The following is a 14,919-nucleotide window of genomic DNA, read 5'->3' as shown; positions in this document are numbered from 1 at the left end:
CCTTTGTGCCTCTTGTCTCTGTTAACAGGTGGTGAGGTGGTGTGAACTGTTTACTGTCCTCAGTGTTATACTGACCATAGATATAGCTGTATTACAGGCCCTTTGTGCCTCTTGTCTCTGTTAACAGGTGGTGAGGTGGTGTGAACTGTTTACTGTCCTCAGTGTTATACTGACCATAGATGTAGCTGTATTACAGGCCCTTTGTGCCTCTTGTCTCTGTTAACAGGTGGTGAGGTGGTGTGAACTGTTTACTGTCCTCAGTGTTATACTGACCATAGATGTAGCTGTATTACAGGCCCTTTGTGCCTCTTGTCTCTGTTAACAGGTGGTGAGGTGGTGTGAACTGTTTACTGTCCTCAGTGTTATACTGACCATAGATATAGCTGTATTACAGGCCCTTTGTGCCTCTTGTCTCTGTTAACAGGTGGTGAGGCGGTGTGAACTGTTTACTGTCCTCAGTGTTATACTGACCATAGATATAGCTGTATTACAGGCCCTTTGTGCCTCTTGTCTCTGTTAACAGGTGGTGAGGTGGTGTGAACTGTTTACTGTCCTCAGTGTTATACTGACCATAGATGTAGCTGTATTACAGGCCCTTTGTGCCTCTTGTCTCTGTTAACAGGTGGTGAGGTGGTGTGAACTGTTTACTGTCCTCAGTGTTATACTGACCATAGATGTAGCTGTATTACAGGCCCTTTGTGCCTCTTGTCTCTGTTAACAGGTGGTGAGGTGGTGTGAACTGTTTACTGTCCTCAGTGTTATACTGACCATATAGATGTAGCTGTATTACAGGCCCTTTGTGCCTCTTGTCTCTGTTAACAGGTGGTGAGGTGGTGTGAACTGTTTACTGTCCTCAGTGTTATACTGACCATAGATATAGCTGTATTACAGGCCCTTTGTGCCTCTTGTCTCTGTTAACAGGTGGTGAGGCGGTGTGAACTGTTTACTGTCCTCAGTGTTATACTGACCATAGATATAGCTGTATTACAGGCCCTTTGTGCCTCTTGTCTCTGTTAACAGGTGGTGAGGTGGTGTGAACTGTTTACTGTCCTCAGTGTTATACTGACCATAGATATAGCTGTATTACAGGCCCTTTGTGCCTCTTGTCTCTGTTAACAGGTGGTGAGGTGGTGTGAACTGTTTACTGTCCTCAGTGTTATACTGACCATAGATATAGCTGTATTACAGGCCCTTTGTGCCTCTTGTCTCTGTTAACAGGTGGTGAGGTGGTGTGAACTGTTTACTGTCCTCAGTGTTATACTGACCATAGATGTAGCTGTATTACAGGCCCTTTGTGCCTCTTGTCTCTGTTAACAGGTGGTGAGGTGGTGTGAACTGTTTACTGTCCTCAGTGTTATACTGACCATAGATATAGCTGTATTACAGGCCCTTTGTGCCTCTTGTCTCTGTTAACAGGTGGTGAGGCGATGTGAACTGTTTACTGTCCTCAGTGTTATACTGACCATAGATGTAGCTGTATTACAGGCCCTTTGTGCCTCTTGTCTCTGTTAACAGGTGGTGAGGTGGTGTGAACTGTTTACTGTCCTCAGTGTTATACTGACCATAGATGTAGCTGTATTACAGGCCCTTTGTGCCTCTTGTCTCTGTTAACAGGTGGTGAGGTGGTGTGTGAACTGTTTACTGTCCTCACTGTTTACTGACCATAGATGTAGCTGTATTACAGGCCCTTTGTGCCTCTTGTCTCTGTTAACAGGTGGTGAGGTGGTGTGTGAACTGTTTACTGTCCTCAGTGTTATACTGACCATAGATATAGCTGTATTACAGGCCCTTTGTGCCTCTTGTCTCTGTTAACAGGTGGTGAGGGGTGTGAACTGTTTACTGTCCTCAGTGTTATATACTGACCATAGATGTAGCTGTATTACAGGCCCTTTGTGCCTCTTGTCTCTGTTAACAGGTGGTGAGGTGGTGTGAACTGTTTACTGTCCTCAGTGTTATACTGACCATAGATGTAGCTGTATTACAGGCCCTTTGTGCCTCTTGTCTCTGTTAACAGGTGGTGAGGCAGTGTGAACTGTTTACTGTCCTCAGTGTTATACTGACCATAGATGTAGCTGTATTACAGGCCCTTTGTGCCTCTTGTCTCTGTTAACAGGTGGTGAGGTGGTGTGAACTGTTTACTGTCCTCAGTGTTATATACTGACCATAGATATAGCTGTATTACAGCTGTATTACAGGCCCTTTGTGCCTCTTGTCTCTGTTAACAGGTGGTGAGGTGGTGTGAACTGTTTACTGTCCTCAGTGTTATACTGACCATAGATATAGCTGTATTACAGGCCCTTTGTGCCTCTTGTCTCTGTTAACAGGTGGTGAGGCGTGGTGTGAACTGTTTACTGTCCTCAGTGTTATACTGACCATAGATGTAGCTGTATTACAGGCCCTTTGTGCCTCTTGTCTCTGTTAACAGGTGGTGAGGTGGTGTGAACTGTTTACTGTCCTCAGTGTTATACTGACCATAGATATAGCTGTATTACAGGCCCTTTGTGCCTCTTGTCTCTGTTAACAGGTGGTGAGGTGGTGTGAACTGTTTACTGTCCTCAGTGTTATACTGACCATAGATGTAGCTGTATTACAGGCCCTTTGTGCCTCTTGTCTCTGTTAACAGGTGGTGAGGTGGTGTGAACTGTTTACTGTCCTCAGTGTTATACTGACCATAGATATAGCTGTATTACAGGCCCTTTGTGCCTCTTGTCTCTGTTAACAGGTGGTGAGAGGTGTGTGTGAACTGTTTACTGTCCTCAGTGTTATACTGACCATAGATATAGCTGTATTACAGGCCCTTTGTGCCTCTTGTCTCTGTTAACAGGTGGTGAGGTGGTGTGAACTGTTTACTGTCCTCAGTGTTATACTGACCATAGATATAGCTGTATTACAGGCCCTTTGTGCCTCTTGTCTCTGTTAACAGGTGGTGAGGTGGTGTGAACTGTTTACTGTCCTCAGTGTTATACTGACCATAGATATAGATGTTATCTATTACAGGCCCTTTGTGCCTCTTGTCTCTGTTAACAGGTGGTGAGGTGGTGTGAACTGTTTACTGTCCTCAGTGTTATACTGACCATAGATATAGCTGTATTACAGGCCCTTTGTGCCTCTTGTCTCTGTTAACAGGTGGTGAGGTGGTGTGAACTGTTTACTGTCCTCAGTGTTATACTGACCATAGATATAGCTGTATTACAGGCCCTTTGTGCCTCTTGTCTCTGTTAACAGGTGGTGAGGTGGTGTGAACTGTTTACTGTCCTCAGTGTTATACTGACCATAGATATAGCTGTATTACAGGCCCTTTGTGCCTCTTGTCTCTGTTAACAGGTGGTGAGGCGGTGTGAACTGTTTACTGTCCTCAGTGTTATACTGACCATAGATATAGCTGTATTACAGGCCCTTTGTGCCTCTTGTCTCTGTTAACAGGTGGTGAGGCGATGTGAACTGTTTACTGTCCTCAGTGTTATACTGACCATAGATGTAGCTGTATTACAGGCCCTTTGTGCCTCTTGTCTCTGTTAACAGGTGGTGAGGTGGTGTGAACTGTTTACTGTCCTCAGTGTTATACTGACCATAGATATAGCTGTATTACAGGCCCTTTGTGCCTCTTGTCTCTGTTAACAGGTGGTGAGGTGGTGTGAACTGTTTACTGTCCTCAGTGTTATACTGACCATAGATGTAGCTGTATTACAGGCCCTTTGTGCCTCTTGTCTCTGTTAACAGGTGGTGAGGTGGTGTGTGAACTGTTTACTGTCCTCAGTGTTATACTGACCATAGATATAGCTGTATTACAGGCCCTTTGTGCCTCTTGTCTCTGTTAACAGGTGGTGAGGTGGTGTGAACTGTTACTGTTTCTGTCCTCAGTGTTATACTGACCATAGATGTATAGCTGTATTACAGGCCCTTTGTGCCTCTTGTCTCTGTTAACAGGTGGTGAGGTGGTGTGAACTGTTTACTGTCCTCAGTGTTATACTGACCATAGATATAGCTGTATTACAGGCCCTTTGTGCCTCTTGTCTCTGTTAACAGGTGGTGAGGTGGTGTGAACTGTTTACTGTCCTCAGTGTTATACTGACCATAGATGTAGCTGTATTACAGGCCCTTTGTGCCTCTTGTCTCTGTTAACAGGTGGTGAGGTGGTGTGAGGTGGTGTGAACTGTTTTTACTGTCCTCAGTGTTATACTGACCATAGATATAGCTGTATTACAGCCCCTTTGTGCCTCTTGTCTCTGTTAACAGGTGGTGAGGTGGTGTGAACTGTTTACTGTCCTCAGTGTTATACTGACCATAGATGTAGCTGTATTACAGGCCCTTTGTGCCTCTTGTCTCTGTTAACAGGTGGTGAGGTGGTGTGAACTGTTTACTGTCCTCAGTGTTATACTGACCATAGATATAGCTGTATTACAGGCCCTTTGTGCCTCTTGTCTCTGTTAACAGGTGGTGAGGTGGTGTGAACTGTTTACTGTCCTCAGTGTTATACTGACCATAGATGTAGCTGTATTACAGGCCCTTTGTGCCTCTTGTCTCTGTTAACAGGTGGTGAGGTGGTGTGAACTGTTTACTGTCCTCAGTGTTATACTGACCATAGATGTAGCTGTATTACAGGCCCTTTGTGCCTCTTGTCTCTGTTAACAGGTGGTGTGGTGGTGTGAACTGTTTACTTGTCTCAGTGTTATACTGACCATAGATGTAGCTGTATTACAGGCCCTTTGTGCCTCTTGTCTCTGTTAACAGGTGGTGAGGTGGTGTGAACTGTTTACTGTCCTCAGTGTTATACTGACCATAGATATAGCTGTATTACAGGCCCTTTGTGCCTCTTGTCTCTGTTAACAGGTGGTGAGGTGGTGTGAACTGTTTACTGTCCTCAGTGTTATACTGACCATAGATATATAGCTGTATTACTGGCCCTTTGTGCCTCTTGTCTCTGTTAACAGGTGGCGAGGTGGTGTGGAATGTTTACTGTCCTCAGTGTTATACTGACCATAGATATAGCTGTATTACAGGCCCTTTGTGCCTCTTGTCTCTGTTAACAGGTGGTGAGGTGGTGTGAACTGTTTACTGTCCTCAGTGTTATACTGACCATAGATATAGCTGTATTACAGGCCCTTTGTGCCTCTTGTCTCTGTTAACAGGTGGTGAGGCGGTGTGAACTGTTTACTGTCCTCAGTGTTATACTGACCATAGATATAGCTGTATTACAGGCCCTTTGTGCCTCTTGTCTCTGTTAACAGGTGGTGAGGTGGTGTGAACTGTTTACTGTCCTCAGTGTTATACTGACCATAGATATAGCTGTATTACAGGCCCTTTGTGCCTCTTGTCTCTGTTAACAGGTGGTGAGGTGGTGTGAACTGTTTACTGTCCTCAGTGTTATACTGACCATAGATGTAGCTGTATTACAGGCCCTTTGTGCCTCTTGTCTCTGTTAACAGGTGGTGAGGTGGTGTGAACTGTTTACTGTCCTCAGTGTTATACTGACCATAGATATAGCTGTATTACAGGCCCTTTGTGCCTCTTGTCTCTGTTAACAGGTGGTGAGGCGGTGTGAACTGTTTACTGTCCTCAGTGTTATACTGACCATAGAGATATAGCTGTATTACAGGCCCTTTGTGCCTCTTGTCTCTGTTAACAGGTGGTGAGGTGGTGTGAACTGTTTACTGTCCTCAGTGTTATACTGACCATAGATATAGCTGTATTACAGGCCCTTTGTGCCTCTTGTCTCTGTTAACAGGTGGTGAGGTGGTGTGAACTGTTTACTGTCCTCAGTGTTATACTGACCATAGATGTAGCTGTATTACAGGCCCTTTGTGCCTCTTGTCTCTGTTAACAGGTGGTGAGGTGGTGTGAACTGTTTACTGTCCTCAGTGTTATACTGACCATAGATATAGCTGTATTACAGGCCCTTTGTGCCTCTTGTCTCTGTTAACAGGTGGTGAGGCGGTGTGAACTGTTTACTGTCCTCAGTGTTATACTGACCATAGATGTAGCTGTATTACAGGCCCTTTGTGCCTCTTGTCTCTGTTAACAGGTGGTGAGGTGGTGTGAACTGTTTACTGTCCTCAGTGTTATACTGACCATAGATATAGCTGTATTACAGGCCCTTTGTGCCTCTTGTCTCTGTTAACAGGTGGTGAGGTTGTGTGAACTGTTTACTGTCCTCAGTGTTATACTGACCATAGATGTAGCTGTATTACAGGCCCTTTGTGCCTCTTGTCTCTGTTAACAGGTGGTGAGGTGTTGTGTGAACTGTTTACTGTCCTCAGTGTTATACTGACCATAGATATAGCTGTATTACAGGCCCTTTGTGCCTCTTGTCTCTGTTAACAGGTGGTGAGGTGGTGTGAACTGTTTACTGTCCTCAGTGTTATACTGACCATAGATGTAGCTGTATTACAGGCCCTTTGTGCCTCTTGTCTCTGTTAACAGGTGGTGAGGTGGTGTGAAATGTTTACTGTCCTCAGTGTTATACTGACCATAGATATAGCTGTATTACAGGCCCTTTGTGCCTCTTGTCTCTGTTAACAGGTGGTGAGGTGGTGTGAACTGTTTACTGTCCTCAGTGTTATACTGACCATAGATGTAGCTGTATTACAGGCCCTTTGTGCCTCTTGTCTCTGTTAACAGGTGGTGAGGTGGTGTGAACTGTTTACTGTCCTCAGTGTTATACTGACCATAGATATAGCTGTATTACAGGCCCTTTGTGCCTCTTGTCTCTGTTAACAGGTGGTGAGGTGGTGTGAACTGTTTACTGTCCTCAGTGTTATACTGACCATAGATGTAGCTGTATTACAGGCCCTTTGTGCCTCTTGTCTCTGTTAACAGGTGGTGAGGTGGTGTGAACTGTTTACTGTCCTCAGTGTTATACTGACCATAGATGTAGCTGTATTACAGGCCCTTTGTGCCTCTTGTCTCTGTTAACAGGTGGTGAGGTGGTGTGAACTGTTTACTGTCCTCAGTGTTATACTGACCATAGATGTAGCTGTATTACAGGCCCTTTGTGCCTCTTGTCTCTGTTAACAGGTGGTGAGGTGGTGTGAACTGTTTACTGTCCTCAGTGTTATACTGACCATAGATATAGCTGTATTACAGGCCCTTTGTGCCTCTTGTCTCTGTTAACAGGTGGTGAGGTGGTGTGAACTGTTTACTGTCCTCAGTGTTATACTGACCATAGATGTAGCTGTATTACAGGCCCTTTGTGCCTCTTGTCTCTGTTAACAGGTGGTGAGGCGGTGTGAACTGTTTACTGTCCTCAGTGTTATACTGACCATAGATATAGCTGTATTACAGGCCCTTTGTGCCTCTTGTCTCTGTTAACAGGTGGTGAGGTGGTGTGAACTGTTTACTGTCCTCAGTGTTATACTGACCATAGATATAGCTGTATTACAGGCCCTTTGTGCCTCTTGTCTCTGTTAACAGGTGGTGAGGTGGTGTGAACTGTTTACTGTCCTCAGTGTTATACTGACCATAGATGTAGCTGTATTACAGGCCCTTTGTGCCTCTTGTCTCTGTTAACAGGTGGTGAGGCGGTGTGAACTGTTTACTGTCCTCAGTGTTATACTGACCATAGATATAGCTGTATTACAGGCCCTTTGTGCCTCTTGTCTCTGTTAACAGGTGGTGAGGCGGTGTGAACTGTTTACTGTCCTCAGTGTTATACTGACCATAGATATAGCTGTATTACAGGCCCTTTGTGCCTCTTGTCTCTGTTAACAGGTGGTGAGGTGGTGTGAACTGTTTACTGTCCTCAGTGTTATACTGACCATAGATATAGCTGTATTACAGGCCCTTTGTGCCTCTTGTCTCTGTTAACAGGTGGTGAGGTGGTGTGAACTGTTTACTGTCCTCAGTGTTATACTGACCATAGATGTAGCTGTATTACAGGCCCTTTGTGCCTCTTGTCTCTGTTAACAGGTGGTGAGGTGGTGTGAACTGTTTACTGTCCTCAGTGTTATACTGACCATAGATGTAGCTGTATTACAGGCCCTTTGTGCCTCTTGTCTCTGTTAACAGGTGGTGAGGTGGTGTGAACTGTTTACTGTCCTCAGTGTTATACTGACCATAGATGTAGCTGTATTACAGGCCCTTTGTGCCTCTTGTCTCTGTTAACAGGTGGTGAGGTGGTGTGAACTGTTTACTGTCCTCAGTGTTATACTGACCATAGATGTAGCTGTATTACACAGCCCTTTGTGCCTCTTGTCTCTGTTAACAGGTGGTGAGGTGGTGTGAACTGTTTACTGTCCTCAGTGTTATACTGACCATAGATGTAGCTGTATTACAGGCCCTTTGTGCCTCTTGTCTCTGTTAACAGGTGGTGAGGTGGTGTGAACTGTTTACTGTCCTCAGTGTTATACTGACCATAGATGTAGCTGTATTACAGGCCCTTTGTGCCTCTTGTCTCTGTTAACAGGTGGTGAGGTGGTGTGAACTGTTTACTGTCCTCAGTGTTATACTGACCATAGATGTAGCTGTATTACAGGCCCTTTGTGCCTCTTGTCTCTGTTAACAGGTGGTGAGGTGGTGTGAACTGTTTACTGTCCTCAGTGTTATACTGACCATAGATATAGCTGTATTACAGGCCCTTTGTGCCTCTTGTCTCTGTTAACAGGTGGTGAGGTGGTGTGAACTGTTTACTGTCCTCAGTGTTATACTGACCATACAACCAGAGTTAGAATACTGTTTAAAAAAATATCTCAATCTGGCTAGGTAGGTACGACATTCCACTCTACTTTAGGTCTTGTTCAATTTCTTGAACTTTCAATACTGTGTACAAAAAAAATCTCATTGGGCTAAGAGGAGACAATATCCCATTGGGCTAAGGGGAGACAATATCCCATTGGGCTAAGGGGAGACAATATCTCATTGGGCTAAGGGGAGACAATATCTCATTGGGCTAAGGGGAGACAATATCCCATTGGGCTAAGGGGAGACAATATCCCATTGGGCTAAGGGGAGACAATATCTCATTGGGCTAAGGGGAGACAATATCTCATTGGGCTAAGGGGAGACAATATCTCATTGGGCTAAGGGGAGACAATATCCCATTGGGCTAAGGGGAGACAATATCTCATTGGGCTAAGGGGAGACAATAACTCATTGGGTTAAGTTTGAGGGTCCCTAGACATTATCTCACTCCTTTGGCCTGAAGGGGGGACAAAAAGGGGTCTCATTGGGCTAAGATATCTAAGTATCCTTCCTTATAGAGTGGGGATTCAAAATTGTAAAAATGATGTGGCTGACTCTCCGGGGGCCTGAGGGGTGGGGTCAAAAGGGATTAATTTGGCTATTTCCATATAAACGACTTCTTCTCTGAAACTAAGCATGGGATAGCACTCATAATGCAATGGTAGCTAGCACTCATAATGCATTGGTAGCTTCCTTATAGAGTGGGGATTCAAAATTGTACAAATGATGGGGCTGACCCTCCGGGGGCCTGAGGGGTGGGGTGAAAAGGGGTCAATTTTACTATTTCAATATAAACGACTTCTTGTTTGCAACTAAACATAGGATTACGCTCATATTGCAATAGTAGCATCCTTATAGGGTGGGGATTCAAAATTGTGCAAATGATGGGACAGACCCCTCGGGGGCCTGTGGGGGCGGGGTCAAAGGGGTAAATTTATTTCGCTTTTTCCATAGAAACGACTTCTCTAAGCATGGGAGAGCACTCATAATGCAATGGTAGCATCCTTATGTACAAATTATGGAACTGACCACCCCCCACCCCCCCCCCCCCCCCCCCAAGTCCAAGCCCTTCTTCAATTAATGTTCTAATTTCAACAAAAGTCAACTAGGCTGTTCCCCGATAGCTGTGGTGTACCAGCAGAGTTAATGTTCCATTAATACACTGGACATCATTGTAGATATTGTATAATGTTGTGACAGGAGAATTGATACCTGTGTTTGTTAACAGGTGTGATATATGGCTACAAAGGAATTCTGCTACTGTTTGGTATATTCCTGGCCTATGAGACGAGGAGCGTTAAGCTGAAACAAGTGAATGACTCTAGATTTGTAGGAATGAGTATTTATAATGTGGTGGTAAGTTCTTCTATCATATGTAATTACATTGTGGTTGATCTTTTCTGACTAAATACATTGATTGTAATGTGGTGGTAAGTTCTCCTATCATATGTAATTACATTGTGGTTGATCTTCTCTCACTGAATACATTGATTATAATGTGGTGGTAAGTTCTCCTATCATATGTAATTATATTGTGGTCGATCTTCTCTCACTAAATACATTGATTATAATGTGGTGGTAAGTTCAATGTGGTGGTAAGTTCTCCTATCATATGTAATTATATTGTGGTTGATCTTCTCTCACTAAATACATTGATTATAATGTGGTGGTAAGTTCAATGTGGTGGTAAGTTCTCCTATCATATGTAATTATATTGTGGTTGATCTTCTCTCACTAAATACATTGATTATAATGTGGTGGTAAGTTCTATCATATGTAATTATATTGTGGTTGATCTTGTCTCACTAAATACATTGATTATAATGTGATATAATGTGGTGGTAAGTTCTCCTATCATATGTGTAATTATATTGTGGTTGATCTTCTCTCACTAAATAATCATTGATTATATGTGGTGGTATTTCTCCTATCATATGTAATTATATTGTGGTTGATCTTCTCTCACTAAATACATTGATTATGATGTGGGGGTAAGTTCTCCTATCATATGTAATTACATTGTGGTTGATCTTTTCTGACTGAATACATTGATTTTAATGAGGTGGTAAGTTCTCCTATCATTTGTAGTTACATGTGGTAAAAAGATCTTCTCTGATTAAATACATTGATTATAATGTGGTAGTAAGTTCTATCATACGTAATTATATTGTGGTTGATCTTGTCTGACTAAATACATTGATTATAATGTGGTGGTAAGTTCTCCTATCATATGTAATTACATTGTGGTTGATCTTCTCTGACTAAATACATTGATTATAATGTGGTGGTAAGTTCTCCTATCATATGTAATTACATTGTGGTTGATCTTCTCTGACTGAATACATTGATTATAATGTGGTAGTAAGTTCTCCTATCATATGTAATTACATTGTTGTTGAAAGATCTTCTCTGACTAAATACATTGATTATAATGTGGTGGTAAGTTCTAACATATGTACAACTCTAAAACCAGCAGAGATATTTCCATGAAACTTTATAGACACATTGTTCTTATGGTCTAGTAGTGCCTTTTGCTATTTTCAGGTTTGTTCATTTTTTGCACTTTTTCCATAACCATGGAAACATTGCTGAAAATATCATATTTTTGTACCAGGTTCGTTTCCGCAGCATAACTGGAAAACCAGCAGAGATATTTCCACGAAATTTCATAGACACATTCTTTTTATGGTCTAGTAGTTCCTTTTGCTATTTTTAGGTTTTCATTTTTTGCATTTTTTTCCGTTACCATGGAAACATTGCTGAAAATATCATGGTAAATGGTAAATGTTACTTTGCAAAACTCCACCCATCTTTGTGTATATAGTCGAATATAAATGTCAAGGCTGTATACCCTGATTCAACAATTGCAGCCCCGCTCTACTTGAATTATACTCCATCTTTCTTTAGCTCAACTTCCTTTTTCCTGTTTTTTTTTCATACACATAAGTCTCCACAATCAAACTTACTTCAGCTTTGATATCTCCATTGGCGGGGGATCTGAATGACTATGTCCTTGTTACATTGTGGTTGATCTTCTCTAACTAAATACATTGATTATGATGCCATTTGTGTTTTTGAGGAGTTAAAAATTTTAAAATGACAATTTTACTGTTCAAGGGCAGATAACTCTGTTATATGCAAAGTTGACAAAAAGACTGAATTGAAGATCAACTTCACTTATATATATGGATTATTATTAAAGCTTTGGGCAATATAATTGATTTTGTAGTGCTTCAAAAATCATAGTACTAACTCACCTGATTTGTACATGTAATCATTATAGATCTGACTATTCACTGTTACAGGTGTTGTGTGTGATAACAGCTCCCATCACTCTTATCATCAGTAACCAACAAGATGCCAGCTTTGCCTTCGTGGCCCTCGCCATTCTTTTATGCAGTTTTCTGTCTAGGGGCCTCATATTTGTACCTAAGGTATATTCATCTATTTATGTTAGCTCTTCTTATTCATATTATTTGACAAGAAAATAACCAGTTATAGGGTTCTGTTTATGTCAGATAAAGCTATTTCTACATACATGTCCTGTCTGAATATCGTATCTTTTCCTTCATTCTGTATATCTTTTATCCATTTTTTTTTTTTTTTTTAATTGACTAATCTTCCATTGAATTCTGTGATAGATTGTTGAAATAAGTCGCAATCCAAAGAAAAATTATCTGAAAGTGCGGGCCATGTCTGAATCTGTGGCCAGTAAGGAGGAAGAAGAAAGACATCAGAGGCTGCTTATAGAAAATGATTAAGGCCTCAAAAAACAGATTTCAGAGGTAATTAACTTACCGGTACAGTCTTGAAAAGGAAGTCTTGCTAAAAAATATTTGTTCTTATCGTATGATAAAATGTTTCATCATCTCAAACTAAAAGAAAGAAAGATAAAACAAAACTAAAAGAAAGAAAGATAAAACAAAAATTATGTGGACGTGTTGAGTTCCAATACAATAGAGGCTTAGAAAATATTTTGGTGAAGGAGAAGGAATTGATTAAGCCTACAAAGATATTAGATCAGTACAATCTAAAACTACTTTGCAGGAAAAACACAATTTATATCTTATGCCAAAACCTGAAAATTTGAAGTGTTATAAGACTTTTGCTGATCAAAACCAAAAAAGGACAGTATTGTTTACATAACCTGTTTTCCTGTTACAGATGGAAGATAGAGTAAAGGAACTAAAGGAGAAATTAGAACGTAAAACACAACAAAGACTTTTAATTAATGGAGACGGTCCAGAGAGGAACAAAGTTACACCAACAAATAAAACTGACCAATCGCAGCTGGACAGTGACGTAGACAAGTCACCTGACTTACACGATACCATGGACCATAAAAACATCTTCAGTGATATTAATACGTCTGTACCATTTCAACCTAATTCGGACTCAAACTCGAGCATGCAGAAAAATTTACATTACTCAATATCAGATCAAGACATTGAATTTTTGTGAAACCTTCCGAAATTATTTCAAATGTATCTTATTTATGGAGCAATACTAAAACTAAACTTTCATATATTTCAAAAGTTTAATACAATTTGTATTATAGATGTCCTGATTTCATGTGTGAATATTATGTCATGTTTTGGGAAATATTACATAAGTTTTCACCTTTTACAATTTTCTTTTAAATTTTACACTACTTTAATTTTTTTGTTGCCATATTTAATTGTTTTACTGCCATTTATATTTACACCAACATTTACATCAGTGAATAATAAGGCATTTTTAATTAACTTCATAGAAAATAATTTTACTTTGATGAAATAAAAACAAAGTGATTTTTACATCATGTACATTTGTACATGTAATTTAGATTTGATATACATGTACATGTATTACACATTTATGTGATATATATTGAATATTTTTGATGACTTTACTACCCAGACACCCAGTGTTATACTGAGATCAGATCTTAATGTAGTAGCTGGTGGCTACACCTGTAAACAGAAGATATCCATATATCTTTTTAATGATCTTTTTGCTGTTACGCAGTTATATTTAAAGATGGTTTCCTGCGTATAGTAAAAAAAATTTAACTGCAAAACCAAAAAATGTGCATTTCTTGTGGATTTGTTAGAAAAAAAAATCAATAAAAATGGTATCAGATACTGCAGTATTACTCCAGTTATTGGTTTTCTCATTGGGATCTTGAAACAAATAAACTGGCCGGATCATCGACATGGACATTCCATTAGGAATATCACATGATCATTTCAGTCCAGTTAGATGTAAATAGAGAAAATAGGTTCAACAGGGTCAAAGGTAATGTTTACAGGAGATATATCTTGTTAATGTTGTTACTCTTATGAATATAAATAGTTAATTTTATTACTAAACATATTTTACACATACTATGTTAATTTCACTTTGGTAACCCTCAATTGATATGACTATTCTATGATCCAGTTGATGTCACACTTTGTCCGAAAAGGGGTAAAAGTAACGGTACGAATAATATTAAAGAAATTGTATGTATATGTAGATGTAGATAAAGGATGAGACACACAACATCAAAGAACAGAAGCTGTATAGAAACTAGAAGCACATGCAGATTTAGTGCATGGAGGCTTGTAAAAAGAGATGGGGGTGTCAGATTCTCACAAAAGTCTGCAAACAAAATTTATTTCATAACACGATGAAATTAAAAAATAGTGACTTCAATACTTAATTTTCCAGGCTACTTTATAAAATGAAATACGTTTACACATACTATTCCATTGATTTTTTCCAAGGGATTATTTTTTTTCCAAATTGATACGCAACGTCAATGTTTCTATTGTGACATCACGATAACATCGGATTTCAGCACCATTCTCGGATTATTTTTTCCGTCATGGAATGAAAAAAATGAATAGGCCAATCAGAAAGCCAGAAACAAAGAGAGAAATAAATTTTTTTTAATGAGAAATTGATGTCTCATATTTGCTTTGGGAACGTCATTTCATAGTGTTATTTTCAAAATTTAATTTTTTTTTTTTCTTTATGTATTTTTTTATTTATTTTTTTGTACTCTTCTTAAATGCATCTGCATTATAAGTTAAATAAGCTCCTCAAAACAGTTTTGCCCTAATTATAGATAGAATCAGCTAAAGGCTTGCAAAAATGAAAAATTCAACACTTGTATCTTAAATATCTAAGTGTTCATTAACTGAAACAAGAACAGTAACTCCCATATATTGGAATCACAAGGGCCTTAGTGGGAGGTCAAAAGGAGTCAAATAGGCTAAA

The 14,919-nt window shown here is 40.3% G+C and overlaps 1 protein-coding gene across 1 annotated transcript; it reads left to right on the top strand.

Annotated features, from left to right (window-relative positions):
* Positions 1–8,680: 8,680 nt before the first annotated feature.
* On the top strand, positions 8,681–13,797 carry LOC138325884 (gamma-aminobutyric acid type B receptor subunit 1-like). Its single transcript, XM_069271861.1, has 5 exons — positions 8,681–8,697; positions 9,905–10,032; positions 11,982–12,110; positions 12,318–12,461; positions 12,841–13,797. Exons 2-4 carry the CDS (start codon positions 10,012–10,014, stop codon positions 12,435–12,437), a joined length of 270 nt encoding a protein of 89 aa, XP_069127962.1. The 5' UTR covers positions 8,681–8,697; positions 9,905–10,011; the 3' UTR covers positions 12,438–12,461; positions 12,841–13,797.
* Positions 13,798–14,919: the final 1,122 nt, after the last annotated feature.

This window comes from Argopecten irradians, chromosome 6 (assembly GCF_041381155.1).
Source record: "Argopecten irradians isolate NY chromosome 6, Ai_NY, whole genome shotgun sequence".
NCBI lineage: Eukaryota > Metazoa > Mollusca > Bivalvia > Pectinida > Pectinidae > Argopecten > Argopecten irradians.
Note: the sequence above shows the minus strand (reverse complement) of the source record. Positions and strands in the feature narration are given on the sequence as shown.

Coding starts and splice junctions, on each gene's coding strand:
- LOC138325884 (XM_069271861.1), top strand. CDS start 10,012: ATGAGTATTTATAATGTGGTG. Junction 10,033..11,981: donor TGAGTATTTATAATGTGGTG/GTAAGTTCTTCT, acceptor TCACTGTTACAG/GTGTTGTGTGTGATAACAGC. Junction 12,111..12,317: donor GCCTCATATTTGTACCTAAG/GTATATTCATCT, acceptor ATTCTGTGATAG/ATTGTTGAAATAAGTCGCAA.